The sequence below is a fragment of the Eubalaena glacialis genome, chromosome 2 (genome assembly GCF_028564815.1).
Source record: "Eubalaena glacialis isolate mEubGla1 chromosome 2, mEubGla1.1.hap2.+ XY, whole genome shotgun sequence".
NCBI lineage: Eukaryota > Metazoa > Chordata > Mammalia > Artiodactyla > Balaenidae > Eubalaena > Eubalaena glacialis.
The window spans coordinates 180,951,124-180,978,379 of record NC_083717.1 but is presented as its reverse complement, the minus strand read 5'-3'; the positions used below and the strand labels follow the sequence as shown (position 1 = coordinate 180,978,379).

General features: G+C 45.7%; 1 protein-coding gene across 4 annotated transcripts in view; it reads left to right on the top strand.

Annotated features, from left to right (window-relative positions):
* Nucleotides 1-27,256, top strand: part of FOXN3 (forkhead box N3) — a 396,925-nt gene that overhangs the window by 356,531 nt on the left and 13,138 nt on the right. For 2 of the 4 annotated variants that reach the window (XM_061182795.1, XM_061182794.1), the window contains 2 exons: nt 11,266-11,331; nt 20,896-21,001. In XM_061182795.1, coding sequence (XP_061038778.1) covers nt 11,266-11,331; nt 20,896-21,001 — 172 coding nt within the window. The remainder of the gene's footprint in view (nt 1-11,265; nt 11,332-20,895; nt 21,002-27,256) is intronic. The other 2 variants (XM_061182796.1, XM_061182797.1) reach the window with 2 other exon arrangements.

The following is a 27,256-nucleotide window of genomic DNA, read 5'->3' as shown; positions in this document are numbered from 1 at the left end:
TTATTTATTTTATTTTATTTATTTATTTTTTTTGGCCGTGCCGCGCTGCTTGTGGGATCTTAGTTCCCCGACCAGGGATTGAACCCAGGCCCTTGGCAGTGAAAGCACGGAGTCCTAACCACTGAACCACCAGGGAATTCCTGAGGGGTAAGGTTTAGTTCTGACGTGTCCTATCTGATGACAGTCGCCTGTCAGATCTGGGAAAATCAATGGTTCCCTGTTCCTTTTGAAATTCTTTTGAGTCAGCATAATACATACATTCCCAGACAAAGTGAGCCTTGTGTTTAGAGTTACTTCCTCCAGTTCTTCATCCCTTGAACATTAGGGAGGAAGACAGTTGAAAGCTGGGCAAGCAGTCGCTTTGTGCCTTGGAACACTGATGTCAGCCTTCTGTGTGATATTTACTTTCACTAACACACCTGCCGGTGTCACTCTGAGATGGAATCTTTGCTTCTGGAAAAGAGGCTTTGCACATCTACCCAGTTTAAGACAGAGCTAATTGGAGATGCCGTGCAAATGGAAATATTCAATTGTCAGCAACAACAAGCATTGCATGCCTGGTGGGGACCAGGCCGCCATGAGAACGGCTGGAGCTATGGAAGAGTTTGTGCAGGAGTTGCCAGAAATCCTGTGACCTTTCCTAGAGGTGGAAGTAGTTTCTGGGGTGGGGACTGGGCAGGAACTGATTTTCCAGTAGGTGGGAAGAAGTGATAGCTGGGGAAGACAAGCTCACAGCATGGAGAGGGGGGAAAGCGACTAAGATAGATGCCCTGGAGTTCCCCTACCACCTCCCGCCTGTTACGCATCCAGCCCTCTGGTGCTCTTGTTGTCCCACTGGGCCTTTAGCTCCTGTCTCAGGGATCCCCAGCCTGGTTCTGTCTCTGGCTTCTGGACTTGGTGCATCCTTCCTCCGAGACATCAGTGTGGCCAGGCCTTCCGGTTCTCAGGGCTCTTTTGGGAGCCCCCCATTCCCGTTCCTGCCCCTGGAAGCCTTCCATACTCAGGGCTGGCTTCCTGGTCCCAGCTGGGTGGTGGGCTTTTGCTCTATCACTGGTTGAAGAAGCCAGGAGCAAACACGAGGTTTTCAAAGCAAAGAATTCCAGAGTCTAAAAGGCTTCAGCATGTATCCCCTTCAGTCCTCCCTCCCAGCATCAGAAGCCCCTCTACAAAATCCCCAGATGTCCCTCTGCTGATGGTTGTCATGTACAGCATCCCCAGAGAGGCAAAAGTCAGAGAATGCAGTAAGCAGAGATTTACAACTGAATGAGGCGCAAAGGGGAAGGCACTTCCGAGGAATATGTAGTTTCTCATTCACCTACAACAAGTTTAAAAAGAGTTTTTTTAAGAAACTCCCCGCAGACAAGCAGCTGTAGAACAGTTTAACAAGCCAAACAGAACCAAACCAGAACTCCTTGCCTCTTAAGTAGTGGTTACATCTCACGGGACAGAAGTCATAACCCGTTCTGGGTTTCCTGTCACCTTTGCCCACATGCTCCAGTTCTAGAATTTTGGACCCTTTGTACTGTCCATCTTGGTCCACGTGGTTCCTTTCCGTTCACTCCCAGGCAGCTGCTAGAAAGATTTCCATCAACTGGTCAAAGATATTAAAGAGGCAGACATTCATCGTGGGGAAAATTCAGAGCGCCGATATTAGAGGTGTTGGTGTGACAGTGTCTTGGCTGAGAGGAGAGGGGTGAACCTGAAGTGAGCCAGGAGAGGGTGGTAGCATTGCTTTCACTGGAAGCACAGACTTGGAAAAGTAGGGAATGAAACGCAGACCTCTGAAGAAGCAAAGGAGACTTTAGAATTAAGCGACTCAGAACACAACAAAGTTAAAGCGTTTCTTGTTCTCCAGAGAAAAACAGAAGGATGGAAGCGTCTGCCCTGAGGAGTGTCGAGGAGCTTTCTTTTACTTCTCAAGCAGGGAGGGAAGCAGCAGCAAAAGTGAGCGCGACTCGCAGAGAGTTTGAGGCCCCGGAGGGCCTGCGGCTCAGCCTCCCTAACACCACATTAGAAACAGGGCATCTGAGACTTACAGAGGTGACAGCCCGTGTCACCTGACTCCCAGCCCAGGGTGCACCCTGAGCTCAGCACTTACCTTCCAGATGCTTTCCCTCCAATCCCATCTGCATGAAATAGAATCTGGGTAATAACTGGGCAATTTACAGGAGTTAGAAGGATGTCCCTGGTTGGGAAGCTGACTTGTAGAACTGCGTTCCTAAGGATGTCCCTGGTTGGGAAGCTGACTTGTAGAACTGTGCTCCTAATTTGGAGAGTTGACCATGATGCTGCTCCTCAGAGCCAGTAAATCCCTCATTTAGAGCTCACCAGTCACTGGGTTTAAGCTGAGGAAGAAGATGTGTGAATGGGAGCCTAATAATCCTAAAATGCACGTAGAATTGATCCATCCTGTAGTTCGCCCCGATCTGATTTAGATTCTCTTTTGTGACAACAAACAACTGTTAGTTTCAACTTGTTTAATTGTTAGTGGGTTTTTTGTTTTTTGGTTTTTTTAAATTATTATTTATTTATTGATTTATGGCTGTGTTGGGTCTTCGTTTCTGTGCGAGGGCTTTCTCTAGTTGCGGCAAGTGGGGGCCACTCTTCATCGCAGTGCGCGGGCCTCTCACTATCGCGGCCTCTCTTGTTGCGGAGCACAGGCTCCAGACGCGCAGGCTCAGTAGTTGTGGCTCACGGGCCCAGTTGCTCCGCGGCATGTGGGATCTTCCCAGACCAGGGCTCGAACCCGTGTCCCCTGCATTGGCAGACAGATTCTCAACCACTGCGCCACCAGGGAAGCCCCTAATTGTTAGTTTTAATTCAATTCATTTCTTCAGTGTAGCAAGAGTTTGGAGGTTGTTTTTTTTTTTTGACTTAATCTTTTGGAGAAGCAGGACTGCTCTTGGTGTCCTCTAGCTCCAACTCTCATCCTAAAGATAGTTTTTAAAAGTCACAACTTGGAGTCAATTTTTGTGTGAGGCTGTTATTCCCTAAAACCCCATCCATCGTGAGGATCATCCACCGGGCTCATCGGTGTCACTTTCTCTCGTCTGGCTGTGAGAGCCTCTCAGATATGTAGCCGTGGTGAATACCATCTTAATCACCTCCAGCCAGAAGGGAGGTGGAAAAAATATTCCTGGTAAATGACCTCAGTAGATCTGACAGCACCGCCGCCCGCCCCCCGCCCGCCCCAGCCCGTTCTGTTGCCTTCGAGATCAGAGGCGGCTGGTACAGATGTCTTGATCGATTGCAACAGCAGCCAAAGAGTGTGACTCCTACTTCAGTGGTTTCAAAGCCACAAATGTAGATATCCCATCTCTGTTAACCGACACCTAGGGATTTTGCAAAAAGGGGAGAAAAAGAGACATCAACAACAGAGTGAATTTTATGTCTGTTTGTTTACTTTTGATGTATTCTATTTGAGATACTTTGGCTCGAAGAACTGTTTTTCCTGACCGTAGCACATGTACATGTAAGCTTAATACAGAGTTTCTCAACCTCAGCACTATTCACATTCTGAATCCAATAATTCTTTGTTGTGGGGGCCTGTCGGTACGCTGTAGAATGTTGGGTAGCATCCCTGGGTTAAGTGTTGCCACTAGGTGCCAGTAGCGTCCTCCCCATCCCACCCAGTCATGACAATGAAAACGACCTCCAGACGTTGCCGTACAAGGGGCAGACAACATTGCCATACGAGGGAAGGGGTGCAAAATCATCCCTGATTGAGAACCACTGACTCATGGAGTATATGGAACATGCATAATGAAACCATGCGTATCTACTCAGAATGTCCCAGGCAGTGTACACCTTATTGAGATTTTTATTTCTTTTCTTGCTTGTGTATTTGCTTTCATCTATTTCTTGTTCCCTTAGCCCTAAAAGTTATCCAAGTATTTTTTTCCTCCATTTTCAGGGATTAATTAAATACTTTCAGATGTCACTCTCATGCAGAGTTACAGGAAAATGGATAAAGATATTTCAAAACAAAGAGATCTAGGAAAGTTATAGATGATAAAGGCTTTCTAGGGAGCACTTACCATCCTCAGTGGGCTTCTTTGGATGGCATTCAAATACCCTACTAAAGGAGGCTGTTTCCCTTTCCTGCACATCAGAACCCCCTGATAAATGTTTACAAAACTCAGTGTCATCTGGGGTGGGGCCTGACATTCGGTTTTCTGGAGTTTCCTGGGGATTCCACTGCACATTCAGAGGCTTATGCCCTGGGAGCGTCAGCATTGGATGAGGTGTGCATTCAAATGTTCAACGTCTGTTTTTCTAGCAACCCCTGTGCTCCAGGCACTGTTCTAGGTGCTGGGGATACAGTAGTGAAAAGGCAGACAAGGAGGAGCCCTTGTAGCAGGGCTCACTTTCTTGTGAAGAATGTCAGAGAGAATATGAGCACCTTGGTGTGTGCATCTGATTGAATGTATACTGTGTCCATATGTCCAGTAATTTTTTGTCCGAGTGTTTGTCATCCATTGTTTGGCTTTTTTTTTATTATTATTAATTTATTTATTTTTGGCTGTGTTGGGTCTTTGTTTCTGTGCCAGGGCTTTCTCTAGTTGCGGTGAGCGGGGGCCACTCTTCCTCGCGGTGCGCGGACCTCTCACTATCGTGGCCTCTCTTGTTGCGGAGCACAGGCTCCAGACGCGCAGGCTCAGTAATTGTGGCTCACAGGCCCAGTTGCTCCGCGGCATGTGGGATCTTCCCAGACCAGGGCTCGAACCCATGTCCCCTGCATTGGCAGGCGGATTCTCAACCACTGCACCACCAGGGAAGCCCCTGTTTGGCTTTTTTTTTTAATGCTTCTTGAATCTCTTTTATTCAGTTACAGAAAGACCTTTTATCATCCTGTAAAACATTTCAGATATGAAAGGGAGCAGGGAGAAATAGAGAAACAGTGATTTCTAAGAGAGTTATGATTGTTGGTTGTTCTCAGGCTTTATATATGGGAAAAGTTTCCTTATCACTGTTTTGTTAGGTTGGTCAACTCAGAGATGTTAAGGATGGTACTCACATTTTTGCAGCCTTTCTATAGCAGTGAGGATTGAACCAGGGGTTTCTGGCCATCTTCTGTATTCTTAGTTTGTTAAAACAGATGGTCTCTGCAGTCACTTCCCTATGACCCCAGATCCTAGAGGAAGGGGCGTGGATATAAACAGAAGCCACACCAAGAACGCACAACATACCCATGCCAGGCCGAATGGATTGCTCTGAAGTGGACCCAGCAGATGCCCAGAATGACAGCCCACCACACTCCAGGGACACTAGGATAGTCCTCCAGCCTTGCTAAGAGTGTTAACTGCCTCCAAAGGCCTTGGAGCAGATGCCCCATTTGGTAGATACTCCTTGGAGTCCATAGTTCTGGCAGCCGTGAGCTGGAAAGGGAGGAAAAAGTCAGGGGATATTATGGGACATTATGGGGGGAGCCAGGAACTCTGTGGAATGAGATTTAAAACCAGTTCAGCCCCTCCCATGTCTGTAGCCACCCATCACCCTTTTGAAAGGAATGAACTCAGACCCAGCAAAATGAAAGTCACATGTTAATCAGCAGCAGCCCCAGGACCCAAACCCAAGAATCCTCGTGCCTTGCCTTGTGCGCTTCCCATCATACTCACAAGGAAAAAGCCTCCTCCCAGTGCCCAGAAGAAACTGTCTCCACATTTTGGTAAAATGAAGCACAATCTTTTTTTTTTTTTTAAATCCAAACAGCTGAACCGTTGCTTCTGGAAACTTTGTTACCTGTTACTTCACTGTAGGATAGCATAATTGTGTATATACCTTCAGGAGAAAGAGGACTTGAAAACATCTTTAAGATGTGTGACCGTTTTTCAGTCTCATAGTACAGAGAAGAGGCAATGTGATAAGACAACTGTATTAAAGATGAAAATTGAAATGGGCCGCTGGGAACCAGGCCAGAGGAGAAGTAACATTTGTTACTGAAGCATGAGAAAGGAGGAATTTTTTTTAAATACGGGATTTGAGATTAGCTGGGTTTTAAGGATGGTCATTAAGCATCCGTGATGGCACTCTTGATGTTTTACTGAATTAACTGAGTGGTAAATGATGTGGCCTCTGGTATTAGGACGCTGAACTCGGAACTGCTGTGAAACACGCCCCCACCCCCTCCAAAAATAAAGGGGGGGTGTGCGGCTCTGTTCTCTTGTCCCCCTCTGCCTCACCCACATTCCCCAGAGATACAATGTAAAGGATACTTCTGCCAGGTGGATCTTCATTCCTAAAAAGAGTTCCTGGCCAAAATATCTTCCTCTTTTCTTCTTATGCTGGTAAGCTGGATTGAACCATCTTGGGGGTAGAATTCCTTTCTTTGAAGCCCAGGGAAAAATTTGACGCAGCCAACATGCTGCTCTTCCTCCCCCGAATCTAGTCGTGGACCTTTCATCTGTCAGAATCAACCACGCCTCCGAAGCAAAGCATCCCTGGCTCCAAAACAGCTGCCCAGTCCCCTAAAACAGCTCCAGCCAAAAAGCTCCAAAACAAGCATCCTTGGTCAAAAGCATCCCACCAGGAAGATGTGCTTCCATCAGAAAGCCCCTTGGCTACCTAAAGACACAGAGCACTGCCAAGTCTCTCCTGAACGCAGGGATTGAGAGTCTTTTAGGGACACCCAAAGTGTGCTCATGAAAACGAACACGTCACCAAGGTGGCAGCTGGGGGTGAGCCCCAGGGAGAGGTTGAGAAGTGAGAGCTGTGCACGGCAGAGGAGGGGGAGATGGGGGCCATGCTGGGTCCTCATAGGGAGGGGGGCCGGGAGAGGAGGAGGGGATTGCTGTGCCAAGGCGGTGTCTTCAGGGGCTCAGGATCTGTAGGGAGAAAACAGTGTGCTGGGCGCAGGTTTCCGGTTACAAACGCTTTGTTTCTGCCTTCTGAGAGTCTGCAGTCTAAAGGAGAGGGAATGTCGGTAGGAACACTGTGGTGTGTTTTTATGCATGAAAAAGTCACCACAAAAAAACTTTGGCCTATGTATACTAATATGACAGTGTGCCAAGATCTGTCATTAAGTGAAAAGTAGGGGGACAAAGTTATCTTCAGAAGAGTATTTTCCACATGAATCAATTTTTAAAGAATAGATATGTGTGCATGTGTAAGTGTATGTGTGCTGGTATTTCAGTGAATATAAATAAACACCTGTATTTGTATAGATAGTTTCTGGACATATGTACAAGAAAATGTGAATCTGGGAGTGGGTCTATGGGGAAGGCATTTATTTCTCAAACTATATCCACCTAGTGTATATTTTTTGTTCACAGTGGGCATGCATTACTTTCTTGATTTTTTTTTTTAAGGGAAAAAATCTTAGACATTTTAATAATATTGTAGCATCTCTTTAGAGAGGAGAGATGGGTGGTTTTCGGCTCTGAAGACTGAAACACGCACAGGATGCCTGGGTGTGACAAGCGTAAAGGTGTGTCAGATGTTTAGTAGAGGATCCGAGAGACTTTTTGACATAGAAACATGGCTGATTGAGGCTTCTTTCAGGCTGTCTGGTGTTTCTTCAACACACCTGGAGCCAAAGAGGGCCCTTCTAGCATTGATCTGTACAGTTCTGGGAGATCTGTGCTTAAGCAGCTTACTGGATCAAGAAAGAGGTTTGGTTGATTACTTCCATTTTCATTTATCTGTATCTGAGTATTGAACCCAGATAATGTTATATTTGATACACTAACAAATGAGACAAAAAGATGCCACTCAGGAGACAATTCTGTGCAATTTTGGGGTAGGCAGAGATTTCTTAGTTGGGACACAAAAAGCATTGAGCTATAAAAGAAATCGATAAGTTGGATTTTACAAAAATTTCAAACTTCTACTTATTAAAAGACACTATTAAGAAGCTGAACAGACAGGCTGTGGACTCAGAAATATATATCTTGCAAAGGACTTCTATCTAGAACGTTTAAAGAAACCTTACAATTCAATAGTAAGAAATTTAACAACCCAATGAAAAAACAGGCACAAACTTGAATAGGCTTTCCACAAAAGATCTACACATGGCCATTATGCACATGAAAAGATGTTCAACATCGTTTGTCAGTAGGGAAATACAAGTTAAAACCACGAGGAAATACCACGACACATCTAGAAAGGCTCAAGTTTTAAAAGATTGACAATTTCAAGTGCTGACAAAAATGTGGAGCAACTGGAACTCATACGTGGTACAGCCTCTTGGGAAAAGAGAATCAATCCTCTGTAAAGTTAAACATACACTTACCCGCGGTTACCCAAGGAAATGAAAAGCTGTTCTCAGAAGACTGGTAGAAAAGTTCACAGCAGCTGTTTTTTAAGTTCCCAAACTGGAATCAACCCAAATGTCCATCTACAGGTAGATGGATAAACAAATTGTAGTGTATCCATACAGTGGAGTACTACTTGACAATAACAGTAATAGGAATGAACTGCTGACACCACAGCCTGGATGAATAACAGAAAGCAAATCAGTAGTTGCCCAGAGCAAGGGTAGGGATGACAGCAAAGGGGCACAAGGAAACTTTGGGGTGATGGAAATCTGTATCTTCACTCTGCTCTTTATCTTGATTATGGTGGTGGTAGCACTGGTGTAAAATTTGTCAGACTCATCAAACAATACACCAAGGATGACACTCACTGTATCCCCCAGGGAAGGGCTGGCACTGTTGTGCCAGGGTGTACACACCCGCACAAACTCATGATCACGTTTTCTCATACCATTTACAGTTCTCATGTTTGCCAGTTCACCTACCAAGATATCATGAGGGAGGAATCCCATGCCCTTGCCCTCCATTCCATTCTGCTCATAGGGCTTCATGAGCAGGAACTGACCCATTCAGAATGGAGGGTGGGGCTTAGGAATTGATTATGAATGAAATAATGAGAAGACTGGGTGTTACATTTGCCCCAAATGCCTGGAGACCAGCAGGAGTGCCAAGATAGCCACAGAATTTTTATCTGTGGAGGCCTCAGGCATGGCAAATCTGGTTGGAAGGAAGGATTGGAGGGCTTGTCCTAAAGCATCCTACTTTTACTTAGATTATATGTTTATTTGGCTTGGCTGGGTGGGGTGGCGGTAGGGGTCATGGGTGGATGTTGCGAGGGTCTGAAGCATTCCCCCTGTTGCCCTTGGGGCTGCCCCACTTAGGTTCTGTGACATCCATGTGATGTTGACACTCTTTCCCTTTAAAGTTCTCTTTCTCTTCCTTCTTTTTCTTTCTTTCATTACATCTTTCTATCTGTGGCCCTTTGCACCTTCCTCCTGAGGTCAGATGTGTTTTTGAAGAGTACGGAACTACTTTCTTTAGTTTTCTGGCAAAATAAATAGGAAAAGACTCCAGACTTCTCAACTATATTTCCTCTTGTTCTGCCCCCATCAAACCTCCTGGTCACTCAGGAAAACTCCAGTGAGAGTGGCCTGGGGAGGTGGGCACCGTCCAGCCAGGCCAAACCTGGGTTGCCTGCAGCACTTGCATTCTCGAAGATGGCAAAGAACCTTTGCTTGGCGAGGGGAAACAGGCAAATTTTCTCATTCCTGAGAAAGGAAAGGCCCTTTCCAAAAAGAGGGAGTAGGAGAGGAAGGCCTCAGCCCCCCCCCATGGCACCTCCCAGGAGCTGCTTGCTGCCCATGGCTTGTGGGGTACCAGCAGTACCCTGACACTGGGAGCCCTTTGTCCTGGTGGGGACATGAGAGGGCAGGGGCAGCAGCAACCCTGGGAGCACTGAGTGGAACTTTAAGTTTTTTGGTTCATCATTCAACTAATATATATATTTTAACATCAGTGGGAATCGATGACTGTTTTAGGAGTTTCACCCCAGAAGTTGTCAAATAAGTTAATCTACCTGTTTCTCATACAATGTACTTCTTAAAATAAATTTTCACTCCATTAGGAAGTGTAAGTAACGGACCTCCTGCAGGCAAAATAGAAAAAGACCTGAAGAGTCAAGTTCCTTTGCCTTTGTTTGTTTTTTGGGTTTTTTTCTGTTTTGAGACACTGTCTTCTGAAACCAGAGTCAACCGTATTATTAATCACTGGTAGGGCTTTATACTGTATCACATTACTCCCCTGGAATTAAACTGCACGTATAAAGTTATGAAACATGTACTTTTTTAAACGGTGAAAAAGTTATTTTCTAACATAAAACCCCAGATAAAGTGCCATGGAGCCATGAGCAGTAAATTGAATTTTTTGGTATGTAATTTATACGAAAACTGACAAGTGCGACCCCGCCACCCCGCACCCCGTCATTAGTCATCGGTTTAGTGGACGTGGAGGTAGTAATCTTCAAGGGCAGGCATTTGGATGTAGACTTCCTTTATTTGGACCGGGCTCAAGCTGCAGCTCCTGTCACTCGGCCTTGCTGCACTATTAGCGAATTTTACCCCAGGGCAGCTGGGACGCTGCGCTGGGGCAGATGTTCTTTTCAGCCTATTCACTGACCATTCTTGGGGGTTGTTTAGTGTTGCCATGGTGACTTTCATTTCCATAGCAGCAGAGCTGCTGTTTCTCAGAGGAAAATGAATTTAGTTATAAAAGGATAATATTTTTCTGTCTATATATAACCTGCCATCTGTCAACCGGTGGATCAGAAAGGATTCAGAAACCTATTAAGACTGATAGCAATGAAGTGATGAGTATTTTTTTTTTTTTGGTCCCATATTAAAAGCAATAATAGATGTGGAAACAAATGTTGTACCCTCAACATCAGAACTTTAATTTTTTTCTTTATATTTGATGTGTGTGTGTGTTTAATGCCTTCACCGCCTCCACCACTGCGGTGGCAACCTCATAAAATACAGTTGACATTCTGCTGACAAATGGAAATGACCGAATATCTTGTTTGTATCTCACTAGATGCAGGTGTATTTAGTGCTTTCTCTTCTTGGTGCTGTGAGCTTCCCTGGTTCATTAAAGATTCCAGTGGCTGAACTTGCTATTGTCACCCCACTCTGCTACTCCTCCACCCCAGGGGACAAAGCTGTGCGGGTGAAAAGAACAGCAACTTATCAGGAACATACAGTGCAAATTATGAAATTAGCAAAATGCGAAAAAAAACCCGTGCTTTATCTGAAAAACTTGCTAACATGCCCCTTAAATCTCCTAGAATACCATTCTTCCTTGCAAATCCAAATGGGAAGAAAAATCACCTTTGGGATAGCTCCTCTAGTTCCTGGAATTTTTTTTCTCTGTTGCATTCATAAACTGTAACGTGCAGGGGGAAGAACACCCACACACGCCGGCCCCGTTGTAAATAATGTTTATTGGTTGATTTTTCCAGATCCTGACATTGATGCTGCCAGTGCCATGATGCTTTTGAATACTCCCCCTGAGATACAAGCAGGTTGTGAGTAGATATTTCTATAGCCTACAGCACCATAGTCTGTGAACTTAACCTTCTCCTTTATATACCAGGCCATAGGAAGAACTAATGCTCAAGCCAACCTTCCCTTATAGAATCACTTTAAACTACCTCAGTGCATGATTACATACATGTGCGCATAAACATGCAGCTACGCATATGTATGAATGAATGCATAGGTGTGTTTCCAAGATGAGAAAGTTCTAATATAATTTCAGGGCTTAAGACTTGGGGGCAGGGAAGTGGACCCTGTAATGAGTCCCAGAGGAGAGACCCTTTGTCCTGCAGGAATTGTTCCCGTGAGTTTGTAGTTTCTGCCAGAAGAGGCTACAGGGGGCCAGCCTGACAGTCATGGAACTCAGCAGTGCCCGTTTTTAGACATCCTTCTCCCCTTGGGGACCTCACTAATAACAGGCTACCATTTTAGAGAGAGGAGAGGAAAATCTGGCGAGGCGGGGATGCAGGAGTTTGGAACAGCCTTAAAATGGAAACACTGTGGTGCCCCCCGCCCTGCGTCTTCCCCACCAGCTTTCCAGGGTGCCACAGACAGGAGGGCAGGGCTGGTTTAGCGAAGCAGGGCTCCTATCTTCATCTTCTGTTGGCCCTTGAGCAATGTCAAGCTTGAGACAACTCTTTTCCTAACTTGAACTTCTCTTCTCTCCACCATCGGATGTTTTTCCCCACCTCTGGAGCTGCAACATTGTTAGAAAGGTCTCCTTCCCAAGTGATGACAAATGACCCAAACGCAGACATCTGTCCCCTCCTCCTCCCAACTTGAGGCTAGTTTCTCTGGCACATTCCACCCCCCACCAGAAGCCTGTTGATCAGATAGCCAGCTCATCCACCACAGGCCGCTCAGCTCGCTGGCAGGACAATGGCTTCGCCGCCTCCTGTGCATGAAACTCATGGCGTGGAGACCGCGGCGTGAAGCGGCACACCCCGCACGACGCCCACCAGGGCTGGTGCCCACCTGCCTCATTCTGAGCGCTGCATGGCCTCCTGAGCAAAGGGAATCCTCCACATCTGGAGCTGATAGGGTTTCCCACAGGAGAACATCTGTTCCCAGACCCTACCCAGGTGTCTTTTGATGTGGAGTTCCAGACAATCCCTCCTTGCCTTCTACTCGTCACAGCCTTCCAACAGCTTTAGGAAATTTGGCTCCATCCTTCCTTACCTGGTCCTTTTTTTAAAGGACCCAAGAGATGCAGCCAAGCATTCTCGGGAGAGACTCGTCCCTGTGCCGCAGGCTGCCATTACCTGATCCTGAAGGCACAGAATTCTCATTCTCTCTTTGCTAAACTCAGCTTGCCGGCAGTTGAAATAACGGCTGCCCACACCTCCGAGAAGGAAACACCACTGTAAGCAGATGTGTACCGGTGCAGTCCTGTAACTAGCGGTTAACCTGTAGTGTGGGTTTTAAATGATGTTTGAAGTTACAAGAAAATGAAAAAAAACAAAATCAGAAAAAAAAAACCAAAACCTCCGTTCTCAGATGACTCTTGCAGGAAGAGTATAGACCAGACTGTAATTCAGTTACGGTCTGAAATGGTTTCTGAAATCAAGTTGCGTAATTCATCATGAGGCGAGCGTACTGATTTTATCAGAGCTGTGTAAGGTTCAGGCACCTTCCTTTGCACCCAGCCGCTGCCCGCAGTGATCATTGGTTTAAAGAAATAACTTGATGAACTGGAATAATGGAGTTAAGCAGGAAAAGGCAAAGGGATTGGTCATTAACAGCAGCTTTATACAAATCCATTATCACTAGATTCTTGACCACAGATAGAAGAGGAAAAGGGTTGATCCTGATTAGCTGAGAAGTTAATTGTTTTAATGTTCTCATGGCTAAATGAACTTCTTCTCTCCCTTACTGTAACACAAACTGTAATAATTATTTTTTTCAAGGTACCCATAGTCTTATTTACATTGAAATGCTGAATTTGAGTTTTCAAAGTGCGTTCATGTCTTGAAGCTGTAGAGTCGTGTAGGGCTTTCCTACCTCGCTCTCACCACTGTGAGAAACCCGGTTATAGCCTTCGTGAAGGCCCCCGCCAAGAGGGGGTTCCAGGGTCCTGGAAGGAAGGAACCAGGAAGCCCTTGAAAGTCATGGAAGGAGACACATTGGCAGGAGCAGCAGAGAAGTAAATTTAAGGACTGGGCAGAGGGTAGAACATCACCTTTACATTCACCTTCCTGTCTGACCCCAAGCCTTGTAAAATCCCCTTGAGGCCAAGCTAGGGCATACTCAGTGGGCTGGATGTAAAGCCCCCCAAAATTGTACCAGTACCGTCGGAAGGAAGTGAGTGTCCGTTGAGCGTCCGCTCCAGGCGCTTGGGGGAGCCAGGGGGTCCCTCTTCAGCCTTCTGAGAAACGCAGTCAGAGGTTTGTGTCTCCGGCGCCAGGCCTCTCTTTTCACTTAGCTCTTCTCTGCCCACTCTCCCTTCCCCTCCCTGCCTGATGTTTCTCGTCCTGGGATGTGATGCAGTACCTCGCCTCCTGAAGGGAGAAGCATTCCATACATACGGTGGTGAAGCCACCACACCCTACGCTGCTGGCTTTGTGCAAAGCCTGGAAAAAGTGAGAGGTGACCCCTCGACCAAAAGGTTCAAAGGCAGCAGACACCCAGGCAGTGATAGAGTGTGGGCAGCCTGCCGAGGGGTGTTTGTGAGCACGTGTCCCGGTGAGGATGTGTACGTGCATCACCCAGGTTCGGGGGTCCTGCCACTGCCCACGCGTGGGGAGCGTGGGTTCCTGTCTGCACGGAGCCTGCCTGTGTCCTCCCCCGTGCTGCTCCGTGGCTGGGCTCTGTTTATAGAGCTTCCTCGTGTGCTGCTATTTATAGCCCCTTGTTTTCACCTCCCGGGCTGTGTGATGCCCATCTTTGAATGGGAGCCACCGGCCACCAACCTAGTCTGTCTGCCACTGGCACTCCCAGCAGTCGGAGGCTGTCCTGGATGGTTTGAAAGCCTTTTCCTTTGTCATCGCCCTTCGTAGCCAGTCCACTTCAGGTCACCAGATGGCAGCCACTTAGGTCTTTTCCACTCATCCTCCCTGCTCAGCATCTGCACAGCTAGCTCGGTGCAGACTGGCCTCAGTCCGGGTCTGAGCTGAGTAGGTCATACAAAGGAAACTTCTCCAGAAGTTGACAAGAACCCCAGTCAGCCAAGACCCTTATCTTGGGGGGACCCGATCCTGCCCCAGAGGTGCTCACTGCACCCTGTGTTGCTTGAGCTGGACTCCCTGTGGGTGCCCTCAGCCCCTCCCTGTACTCTGATGCTTCTCTTTCGGTGAGGCAGCAGTGCACACCTAATCAAAACCTCAGGCCACAGCATTTTGTCTCCTCTGGTAGCACCAGCGGTAATGTTATCTTTCTCAGACTTTCCCAGATTGCAGTATGGGGAACGTTCTACGAGGTGTACCATCGTGTCTCAGGTGCTCTGTAGAACACTACTTACAGAAAAATCCAAGCAGGACACTGCTTCCTCCTTATCTCTTGAACTTTGGATTATGCTTCTAGTCAAGTCCATCCACCTACCCCCCCCCCAATAAAAAGTGGCTGTGTAGACTAATGCCAGCTTCTAGAGTCTATTTAAATACCTGCTTTGCAGTTCCCCTTCGACAAGCCCTGTGAGTCCTCTTTAACCCCAGTGGAGGAATTGTTATTAAGTCAGGAGAAGTCAGATCACCATTACTCATCTTCAAAGGCTTGCATGATCCCTGGTTGGAATGTTCCAGAGAGGAACTCTAGGTAATAAACAAAACAACAAAATGGGACGGAGGGGGGAGGCGGAGTTCTGCATCCCTCTCCCCAGAACTAGGATATGTATGGATGCACCAGCCACCGGTGAAGAAGGGCAACCAGGAAGCAGGCTCCCCTCTCTCAGCCCCCTCCCCAGCACCTTTCCAAGTAAGCAGGTGGAAAGGCCAATTTTAGGAAAGGGAAGGATTATCGGAATCACCTGCTGCTCAGCTTATGGCCTCTGGTAGCTTAGCCAGGGCTGCTCTCCAAAGGCAGCAGCAGGAGCGCAGGGGTTACTTTCACAAGCTGTGAAAATCAAGGAAACAGAGCATCAGGAGGGAAGCTGGGGAAGCCAGGATGGGGCGGAGCTGAGGGGTGGCAGAGCGTGCAGGAAAGTTTCTCTTGTGTCTTCAACTTTTTTTTTTTAGGTTCTGGAGATGATCACATTTAGATCACAGTGAGCGGTGCTGCTTGATTGGACTCTGTGTGTGTGTGTGTGTGTGTGTGTGTGTGTGTGTGTGTGTGTGAGGGTTGCTTTCTTGCTGGTTAAAAGTAAGAAAGTTTAGGGTCATTGTATAACTTAAGATAAAGTGGTCGATCAGCTGGGAGCCCTGGTGCTGATGTCCTTAGCCCCTCATCCCAGGATTTGAGAGTCTCAGATGTATGTCTTCTCTCCTATAAAAGCCATTTTAAAAAATTTTTATTTTATATGGGAGTAGAGTTGATTAACAATGTTGTGTTAGTTTCAGGTGTACAGCAAAGTGGTTCAGTTATACATATATATGTATCTAGTCTTTTTCTAATTCTTTTCCCATTTAGGTTGTTACAGAGTATTGGGCAGAGTTCCCTGTGAAGAGCCAAATATTTAACTGATCTAACAGAAAGGGATGATGCTGGAGGCCTGTGCTTTTTTGTTTTTTTTAATTTTTGTTGGAGTATAGTTGATTTAGTGAGAGCCACAAAGAAAGGGATGATGCTGGAGGCCTGTGCTTTTTTTTTTTTTTTTAATTTTTGTTGGAGTATAGTTGATTTAGTGAGAGCCACAAATCTGAGTTTAAGGTTGATTTTGAATGTCCAGTTTCTTATGACATCTCTTCTCTAGCTGGAGCCCAGGTATATTTTCAGCACATTGGGTGGGGTGCACTGGGGTTTACGTGCTTTGAAATACGTTGAGGGAAATGCAAAGGAAATGAAAGGAAGTCGATGTTCTGATAGGAAGAGGACTGCGGAGTGGTGGACTCGTGTTCCTCCAGATCCCAGACTCGAAAAAGCCATGCAATAGGGACCTCAGAATACCTTTCTCAGACATTTTAGACTGGCTGTGATTCATCTTTCAAAAGCCACATTCTTGACACTTGGGGATGGAGACAGAAAGGAGAAAAGATGGGAGGTCAGTTAAGTGTCACAGCCGGCTCCTGGCAGCCTGTGAGCAGAGAGGAGCACACCCGCCCGCCCCAAGTGAGGAGCACTGCCGGTGATGAGGACTGGGAAATGCCGGGTTTGGCCGAGGCAGCGTTCAGTGGCAGCTCATTTGAGAAGAGCTCCAGGATTCAGAAGAAGAGCCTAGTTTGCACACCAGAAGTCTTGCGAGGTTCAGAAAATAGCTCAGGGAAAACCTTTTAATGCTGCGGGATAGCTCCGTCTGTGAGATTCTCTTTGAAGTGAATACAGTTCATTAACCAGGAAGATGTTTTCAGGGGTGAGTGCAGAGTTAGGGAGAGCTACAAAAAGCATAATAGGCTGAAAGAATTTCCCCATGTCCTGACCCCATTAGGTCCTATGCCTCAGAGGTAATTAGTAAGAAGATGCCATTGCGGTGAGATGGGATGGTGGAAGGATGAACATGGTGATGACGGTGATGATGAGCTTATATAATGGGCCAGCCACTGAGCTAGCAATTTGTGTACTTTGTCTTGTTTAATCTTCAAAATGATCCTCTGAGGTATGTTTATGCCTACTTTACAGGTGAGGAAACTGAGGCACAGAAAGGGTAAGGCACTTGCCCAAAGCCACAGAGCTAGTGGTGGGGCAAGACTTTGAATGGAGGCCATGTGGCCCCATGACTTGTAACCATGCAGGAGGCTTCTTCCCTGAAGCTTAAATGAGACAAGAGAGTCAAAAGAACCCAGTCTCCAGTAGGTGCTCAGTGAGGGCTGGCTTCCTTTCTCTGTTTCCCTTCATGCCAGGTGCGCCCCTGGTGCTTAGAGGTTCTAGGCACTTGGGCAGAGGACTCTGGGCAAAAGAAAAAGTGGGACTGCATTTCTCCTTTGACTGGCAGGTGATTCCGCGGCCGCACAAGAGGCCAGGGGAATGCGTGCTCCATGACTCTCATCTGCCCTCTTCACTTTCCAGGGCTCCCTAGTCTTTGTCCCAGGATTTTTGGTGGTTCCGGTGTTTTTGCCAAAATGGTGACTCTGACGTGATTTGTTCAAGGAGAACGGAAGCGCCATGAGAGCAGTGGTTGCTCTTCCGGCTAAGTCTGTGACCAGAAAGATGGTCAAGGTCTTCCAATACGGTCTGGTTTTGTCTTTACCCATTCTTATGGGCTTTCATCTCATCTGGACTGGAGACAGCACAGGCCACCCCAGGATTGCTCTGGGAATGTTGAGCGTGTTGATGATGATGATGATGATGATGATGAGGGGATTGATGACTAACGTGTATTTTCAAAATAGCAATGCCTTTATTAATTCAGTGAAATCTCTAAATACTCCGTGTGATAAATACCATTTGTCCCCTTCTTACTTAAGTAGCTTGTCAGGGGACACAGGCAGTAAAGGACACCGATGGGAAACACCAGAGTCTGGCTCTCAGCCACTGTGCTGCAGACCACTTCCTTGCTCAAAACCCTTTAATGGTTTTCCCAATATCCATGGGATGAAGTCCAAAGGCATCTCATTCCTGCTAGGATTATGTGCTTCATCAAAATTACTTTTTAGTTCTTGTGCACATTGTGATTTTTATCACTTCTAGGCCTGGTTTGTGCCTTTGAATCCCAACTTCGATGGCACTTCCTACAGGAAGGCTTCCCAGATAGCTTTTCTTTGGGTTAGGTGTCTCCATCTTTCATGCCTATAGGCCCCCTGCCTTAGCACTCACCATAGTATATTTTCATTGCCTCTTCAGTTTTCTATCTGTCCCACTTAACTGTGGGGACCCTGTGTCCCCTTCGTCTCATACATAGGCAGGTAGTTGGTAATTTAATCCATTAATTGATACAATCTGTATATGGGACTATAATAATTTTTACTGGTAAGAATTATAACCATGGTATAAATTTTAAATACTTAAGTCTTTTGGGGGGATACCATTCTATCAGATTTGCGTGCTGTTCTAGATGAGATCCCTAGTGACTGATATATTAAGTAGTATTATCAGAATTAAACTGAACCTGTGGTCATCTTACCATTTTGAGGAGAGTACCGTACAGCAAAATAATTGAAAAACCCTTTCCCACGATCCCCAAAACAGAGAGACAAACCAAAAACACCTATCTTTTCAAGCAACCTGAAGAATCTGTCTACAAACTCCATAGTTCTACTGGTTTTTACATATGTCTGTCCACAGAAATTACTGGTATTTTCTTCTAGAAGTTTCGTAGTTTTAGTGCTTACGTTTAGGTCTATGATCCATTTCTAATTAATTTTCCTAATGGTGTGAGGTTAGGACCGAGGTTCATTTTTTTCCAAATGGATCTCTGATTGTTCTCTCTTTTCCCCCATTGTGTTGTCTGCATATTTTTTGTCAAAGAATCAGTTGACCACACACACGAGTCTATTTCTGGACTCTATTTTGTTCCATTGATCTATATTTCTGCACTTACACCAATACCACACTGTCTTGTAGCTTTATAGGAATAATTCAGGTAAATATAAATTCTAGACACTCTTCTAGAGTTCTAGAAAACTCATCAACTGGGCAAACTATGATAATTAGCTGCAATATCACATCATAACAGGTTTCATGCTTTTAAGATACCTGGTGAGTCCCCTGCCTCAGAGGATCAAATATCTGAAATCAGGCTGATAGTATGGGATGGGTAGGAATTCCTGATCTAGTTCAACCTACCTTCATAATTAAATATGGGAAGAGACAGGGGATTCTGGAACCCCGACTGCACTAGTAGTACTGACCTCAGGCACTGGTTTCAATTTTGTCTCCCATCCCACCTTTTATAAAACCTAGTAACTAGGGCATTACACAAACCTGGATGAGACATGGCAAAAAATATTAGCAGGAGCTACAGAATGCCCAAGGAATCGGTCTGTAACTTAATCCCATATTCCAGAGTGGACATTCATCCTACGTGAAAGACCTGACTGAAGGTTCAGAATATTTAAGTAAATGTGCTCTTAGAGACCTGAAAATGATAGGAGTAAAAAGTATATGCTGTGTATTTTGGGAAAAGTAGTTATTCTACACAAATAATATCAGCTTTAAAAACTTAATATCCAGAGTGGTTTTTATATTTGAAGGTATGATTTTCTAGAGTTTTTTTGGTAAGGTGTTTGTTTGAGAAAGCACAATTTGTCCACTTTGCCCCCAGATGAGACTGTGCCAGGGGCTACGTGAACACAGCCAGAGCTCCGGGGACTCTTTAGGATGCTGGCAGCGGAAGGGGTCTTAGAGAACACCGTTCAAAGAGGGACACAGAGATTCCATGAGCTTGCATGGAGTCCTACCAGAAGAACTAAGATTAAAACCCAGGTGTACAAGCCCTCCGTCAGCGTGCTCACACAGGATGTATGCCTGGCCCCATAGACGGACGCATGCCTGGCCCCATATACAGACGCATGGAAGAGTGTTGATGGTGCAGTAAGAATATTAGCTTGAACCAGAAGAAACTGCTGTTTGGGAGGTCAAAAAAGATCGAATATCAGGGATTTCCTATGGTTCCCCTCTTCTGTAAACCCTCAGATTCATGTAAGGCCACCGTGAGTTTGTATGCAGCATGGGCAGTATCTGATGGTCACTGGCGTGAAAGGTTGGCTTAGGATTAATCCAGGGATGAGTGCATTTAGGAGACCATGGGATGGTGACAGAGCTCGCAGGAGATTTGCTTAGAGGAAGCTTCTGGGACGGAGGAAGGCAGGCCCTCCAGAGTGGGCTGTGTGATTCTGAGGCAGAAGCCAGATCCACGCCATTGACAGCCCTTCACTCCCAACGGAGATGGTTGTGAGGGTTATGAGATGATGAGATGGTGTTGTGAGCGCTGAGGTGCTGAGTAGTTTGTAAAATCAGCTCTGCTGTTCTTCTGGCGGTCTTTTTCCCTTGCTGGATTAAGGACACTTGGAAAGATGCTCCCAATTCTAACCATGAACAGCGAAGCATGAGGAAATGCTTTTGTTTGGTCATCTGCTGTCAGATGGTGTCAGGTTCTTAAGATCTTTTTAGGGTTTGACTAGAGATAAAAGATTATATTTAATAAATGCCAGAAAATAATATTTGAAGCCCACTTTTTAAAACTCATGTTTTTTTTTTTTTTTCCCACCAAGGCATCAGTAATAAGCTATTGGTCTGACTTGGCTGACTAGACCTCTTTCTTGAGGTGTGGTATCTTTCTCTCTTTCTGTCTCACTCTCATGGTATTTTTTTCTGTATCTATCTCCCTGTGTGTGTGTGTGTGTGTGTGTGTATGTTTTTCTCTGTCTCTGCTTGCTCTATGTACCTATGACTATCTCTTTCTCCCTTCTCTCTCTCTCTCTCTGTCTCTCTCTCTCTCGTTCTCTGGTGTATCCAAAATTTCTGACTCAGAACAGAAATCCTCACAGTTGGATTCATGTGTGGTGTCTTTTCCCTTTTTGCTCTTTCAGTTCCTCCAGGAGTGATACAAAACGGAACGCGGGTTCTGAGCCGAGGCCTGTTTCCCGGAGTCCGGCCATTGCCAATCACTCCCATTGGAATGACAGCAGCCGTGAGGTAAGGGAGAAGCTTGCTGGGCAAAGCCCACCTGAGGAGTGGGAAGGACATTGTGTGTCCCACGGGGCTACTCGAGGGCATGGAGAAGACCAGCCTGTAAGTAGTAAAGACAGAAGTAGTTTGGGTGTTCGAAAAAGTTAAAGTAGCTCCTAGGGACCCCAATCCAAGTGCCAACTTCTCCTTCTTGGGCCGTCAAATTATCCTGGTCTCTTTGCAGATGAAATGAAGACAGATGAAACTAAGTTGCTTTATTCTAAAAAGGTGGGGTAAGGTGAACAGAAGGAAATGGTGGGCAAGTTAGTCATTAGATTCTAGGCTAGCTGGTCGACCTCTAGACTTAGCCCTGTCACTTCCCAGTCCTTTGACTTTGGGTGGATGTCTGACCTCTCTGGACCTCAGTTCCCTCATCCATGAAATCCTCTGAGTCCTGGGAAGGGTTGCAATGAAACGCACATGCAAAAAATCATGTGTGAAAAGTGCTTTGGTAAGTGATGTATAAATACCAGGTGGCATCAGTCCCCTGCTTCTGAGAATCCAGTCAGTTGCCAAACCACATGAACTCTTCCTTGGGAAATTTCTTTCCTCCATCCTTCTCACCTCCTCTGCCAGCCCCAGAGTAGGGTCTGTCGCTAGCTTGGAAGCCTCACACACACCAGTTTGAATGCCTTCCTCCTATTCCTTGCTGCTTCTCTGCCCGCCCTCGCCTACCCATCAACCATCGCCAGACTGATTTCCTAAAATGTGCCTCTCCAGCTGTCTGAAAAAGCATCCTCCTTGGCTCCCACCACATCACCCTGATGTCCCCCTGGTCCTCCCATCTCCTTGAGCCAAATTTGTTCTCCACATACATCCAGTGTTTGCCCATCTTATTCATACAGTTTCCTCTCTGTCGATTTCCCTCAGACTCCATATACAAGGCAGCATATCCTTCATGGCCCATCACAAAAATGATTCCTTCACAAAGCTTTTCTGCACAGGCCTCTGAGCCAACATCAGATTAATTTCTCTTTTCTTGGAACCCATAAGCCCATGCTTTGGTTGTGACCCTTTGATGAGTGACCCTACGTGTGTGTGTCCCTCTGTCCTCTGTGGTTTGCTTGCTGAGGACAGGGGCTGGGTCTCACTCACTTGGCTGATGTCTCATTGCATGTTGCACAGCTACTTGTTTAGAAAAGACCTGCCATGCTGAGCTGCATCCCTTCACAGCATCACCTTCTAGCTTCTTTCCTGCACTTTTGGATCAAGTTCACACCTAATGGCCATTTTGCTTTCATAGTGTTTCATGTCCCAAAGGAAACCATCCCAGGAAGTCTGTTAACTGGGCCCTGAGGGACATGCAGGGTCGAGCTTCCTGATGTGAATCAACCATGTGGAGATTCTCCACTCACTTGTGTCTTTTAATCCTCCCAGCAAACCAACTACGTTTGCCAGGATGGAAGTCCTTAATCTTCAGGGCAGGCGCTGGCATTTGGAACCTGCTAAGGAGGAAGGTTGGTAGGAATTAGAATAGTCATAGAGTGATAAAAACCACTTATCGTTTCTATTAACCAGACATGGTGATACTTTCCAAAAGTGTATGGGAAGGTTTTTTTTCTTGTACTTCTCCCATATTTTTCTTAGATATCCTGAGATGAGTAATTGAATTCATAAATGGTAAGCCTCTTCCATGAAGCCAAAATATCCATGCCTTGGCCTCACATTATGAGAGAGACATTCTGTTTTCCATTCTTTCTTAAAATTGTTTCTGCCTAACCTCCTGGTTTACATTTTTGGTTGAGAAGACTTTGAGACCGTAGACTGTTCTCACGGGGAGTAACAGTCTACTTTGCTGAGCAGATGCTAGGTACAGACTTTCAGTTTGTCGTCTTCAGCATCTTTTCAGTGCCTTTGAACGCAAACGAAGCTCTCCATGCGAGCCATTCCCTCAGAGAAGGGAAGAGCCAGGCAGAGCGAAGGGAGGCCTGAGACCGGGCTGGCCCTTCAGCAGGAGCTGCTCCTAATTTTAATTCCTAATTTTAATTATGACCCTCATGGCATATATTATTGCAAAAATTTACTGATTAGCCTCTAGAAGCATTATGTAAAATATAATTTTTTTAACTGTTTATGTTCTGGTTAGAAGAGAACATAGCACTCCAGCAAAACAATGATGTCTTATTTCTGGTAAAAGAGTTGCTACTCATCCAGTCCAGCCAGCGCCTCCCCTAGGCTCCTTCCACAGTAAAAGACCACAATCAGATTCAGGGCTAGACCTATGCCTCAGTCAGATCCAGTTGGGAGACAGAAGCCACACTAGGTACTCGAACAGAGAGACTTCAAAATAAAGAACCGTTAACCAGGTAGAGAGTTATTAACCAGGCAACTGGAAGGGTAACAGAGAACTCAGGGTATCACGGAGGAAACAGCTGTAGGAAGCAGCCACATGCCCTCGGGTGAGGTTGGAATGCCTGCCCCTCAAAGCTGGACCTCAGACCTCAGAGGAGGGGCTGGGGCTGGGATCCAGACCTCTTAGGAGGTACCACTGAGCTGGGCTGGAATCTCTGAGCTCAGGGGAGGGGCCCGTGGAAGGACCAGAGGCATCTCTAAGGAGAAGGCTCCTGCTGGTACACGTACCTCTCAGGGAACGTGAAGAAGCTGGGTCTCCAGTATTGGAAGAGTCACAAACTGCATTCAGCAGCTACTATAGGAATGAACTGGCGCTGCAGAGGGGAGGGGCATTGCTGGGGTGATGCAGGAACAGGAAGCACCCAGGGAGGAGCGTGTCCCCTCTTCCTCCACCCCCTTCCCAGTCTCTCGAAGGCAGAGCCAGGAGTGCTGCAGAAACGTGGCTCGCCCAGCCCAGCCTGCCCCAGCTTACGACACACTACAGTAGGCTGGGATTGGGGCTGAGTGACAATAGCTTCATAACGTCTGTCCCCCTACAAAAGCACTCATAGTCGAAGGGTGACCTTCCTCAACACCACAGGAGGTTTAAGCAGAATCATTTCAGTGAAATGTACAACTGGCGTTTGCAGAAACAAGTTCCCATTTGCATAAATAGAGATAAAGAAAACCATTGTGCATTAGCGGTCCATTATCCAAATACCAATTCTGCACTTTCCACCTCAGTTTAAGAGACATTAGGGAGAGGGATGTCACAGGCTCTGGGAGATCAGGGACCCTTGCTTATAATACCTTTGCCCTCTTTATGGCCCAAATAGGAGGCAGTGCGACACTTTCAGGAAAAATGAACATAAACATAGCTGGGTGGGTATTTGCAGGAGACTGTGTAAAACCCATTCAAAAGTGTTTGGAGGGGAGGGGGGGATCTTGTTTTGCTTTTTCACATTCATTGCAATTGCAATTTTTTTTAATTTGGCCAAGTGTCAGTTGAACCTAAATTCAACTAAGGTTAAAGGGAAAACAGTCCAGCAGAGAATAGAACAACAGCAAACGTCATCCGCCAGACCACGTGGCAGTGACCAAGGGTCCCTGGGGGTGTTCACATGTTTACAGGGGTTGCTGCCCCCATCAGTTCAGCTGGGGCTGGCAGGAGGGCCAGAAAGTCATTAGCACCCCCTGAAGACCTGTTTCCTGCTCTGCTTTGTGTGACAGGTTTTCTGTGTGAGTCTAAGCAACTTCTCCTTAAGTGAAAATATTTGTCTTTCAGGGATTTTTTTTTTCCTCCACTGAGTGGCAAAGGCCATGTTTGTTTGTCTTAACTCTGAAACTGTTATTGACATAGATGAAGTGTTGCTTTTATTAGCTGATCATTACACAGCTTGTATTTGCTGGGTTCCTTTGCATATAATTATGATGTGTAATCTCCTTGTAAGAGTATCTGTCAATAGTATAATTGACTTTACAGTGTTGACTTTTTATTCAATAACCTCAGGGATCGGCCCATCCTCAGACATTGGAAACCTGCTTATTTTTAAATTTGCTTGGGCAGAGAGTCCTCAAGACACATTCTCCTCAAAATAACTGCTCCCACGTCTCATAGTTTTATGCCCGTGTCTTCTGCTGGTTCTCCAGTGAAATTCCTTGCAGAGAATACACTGAATGGGACAAACAATTCTAGTCCAAGAAGAAGTGTTTCTGGAACTCTTGGGAAATGGGAGCATAAGATCTCTTACATTCATAGAATTATGGGCTGCTTCCCAGGTACAGGCCATAGCAATCTCCTGGGTCTGAGCCACCTTGTTTTCAACTCTTAAGACTTTTTGACCCCAAGTGACCTCTCAGGTGGCAGAGAAAAATTAAATGTCCAGGGCTTGCCAGAGGATTGAGAGAGAACTGGTGGGAGGGCCATCCTTCGTATGTCAAGAGAGCCCAGAAATTGCATGCATGAACTTGGGAACCAAGTTTCCTGGGTCCATAGCTATGCAGCTATGTGACCTTGGGCCAGGTGTACCTGGGCTTCTCACGAGAAAACCAGCACCTGCCTCACGAGTTATTAGGATTAACACACAGTTACATGCCTGGCGCACAGTAAACATTACATAGGTGTTCAATAAATAAATAATTAGAGAAACAAACAACGCTATTCATAAATGGGAAAGGACTTGAACAGACTTATGTCCAAAGAAGATACACAAGTAATTAATATAAGCACATAGAAAAATGCTCAACATCACTAATCATTAGGGAAATGCAAATCAAAACTACAGTGAGATACCACTTAACCCCCATTAGGATGGCACTATCAAGAAAACAGAAAATAACAAGTGTTGCCAAGGGTGTGGAAAAATTGGAACCCTTGAGCACTGTTGGTAGGGTTGTAAAATGGTGCAGCCACTGTGGAAAACAGGATGGCAGTCCTCCAAAAATTAAAAATAGTAACTAACATATGATCCATCAATTCTACTCCTGGGTATATACCCAAAAGAACTGAAAGCAGGTTCCCAAAGAGATATTTGTACATCCGTGTTCGTAGCAGCATTATTCACACAGTAGCTAAAACGTTGTAAGCAACTCAAGGGTCCATCAGCAGATGAACAAACGAGCAAAATGTGGTATATATACACACAATAGAATATGCAGCCTTAAAATGGAAGGAAGTTCTGATACATGCTACAATATGGATGAAGCTTGAGGACATTTATGTTAAGTGAAATAAGACACTCACAAAGACAAATACTGTATGATTCCACTTATATGAGGTACCTAGAGTAGTCCGATTCAGAGAGAGAGAATGTAGAATGGTAGTTGCCAGTAACTATGGGGAGAGGGAATGGGGACAGAGTTACAATTTTACAAGATGAAGGGTTCTGGAGATGGATGGTGGGGATGCCTGTACAATGTTATGAGTGTATTTAATGCCACTGAACTGTATGCTTCAAAAAGGTTAAGATGGTAAGATTTTTTTGTGTGTATTTTATCACAAACTTTTAAAAAGGAAAAAAAATGAAATGAGTAATGGGGAGAGCCTTATGGATTCATCCACCCTGCCCTCCACAGACCTTCCCAGGTCCCCTTTCTGGGTACCTGAAGCTCAGTCCCAAACCCCAGAAAAGGCTTTAGATTGGGCTTCTGTGCCACCTTGAGGACAGTGCACATTTGTGGCAAAGCCATGGTTTTGAGGAGTCATGACAGTTGTCTAAACCATAGCATGTTGTAAAATTATAAGGAAGTTCCATTTGAAGACCTAAGACTGCTTAATTTTATTTGGATCTCTAAGAACCTCAAGTGAAAACTGTACTTCCCGTGGAACAGGAAGCAAGTCAGAACTTAATGGTTCTATACATACAAAAGATTAATACGTAAGGTCCTGTCAATATAGAGTCACCAGGAAAACCTATGTATCAGCTTTAGATCTACTCCTCGTCATTCTCTTTGTCTTTCCCTTGGAGAAGATGTTTGTCACAGGAGTTTAGGAAGCCTGCAACCTTCAGTTTTAAGATTGGGCGGGGACCAGTTATACAACTGGAGGGAAAGTTTGCCACTGATCTTTTTCTTTTGTACTGTATTTTGTTTTGTTTTTAAAAAACCAAGTACCTGTCAGATTTTATCTTCTGAAACCATGGTCTTTGAAGGCAATTCTAAAACTCAGTATTAGGTTATGCTTAGTGGTGGGAAGGAGAGGAGGAAATATTACTAAAGGGAGCGGTTAAAGGGAAAAGGAAAAAACGATACCAGGAGGACAAAGGATGCACAGGAGTTCCTACTCGGCTGCCAGCTCGGCTTTCTGTCTTGACTTCTGTCTCTTCTGGTCCAGAAATCTAAACAATGACCAGCAAGTTCCCTGTGTAAAATTTGATCAACGTTCTGGAGCTG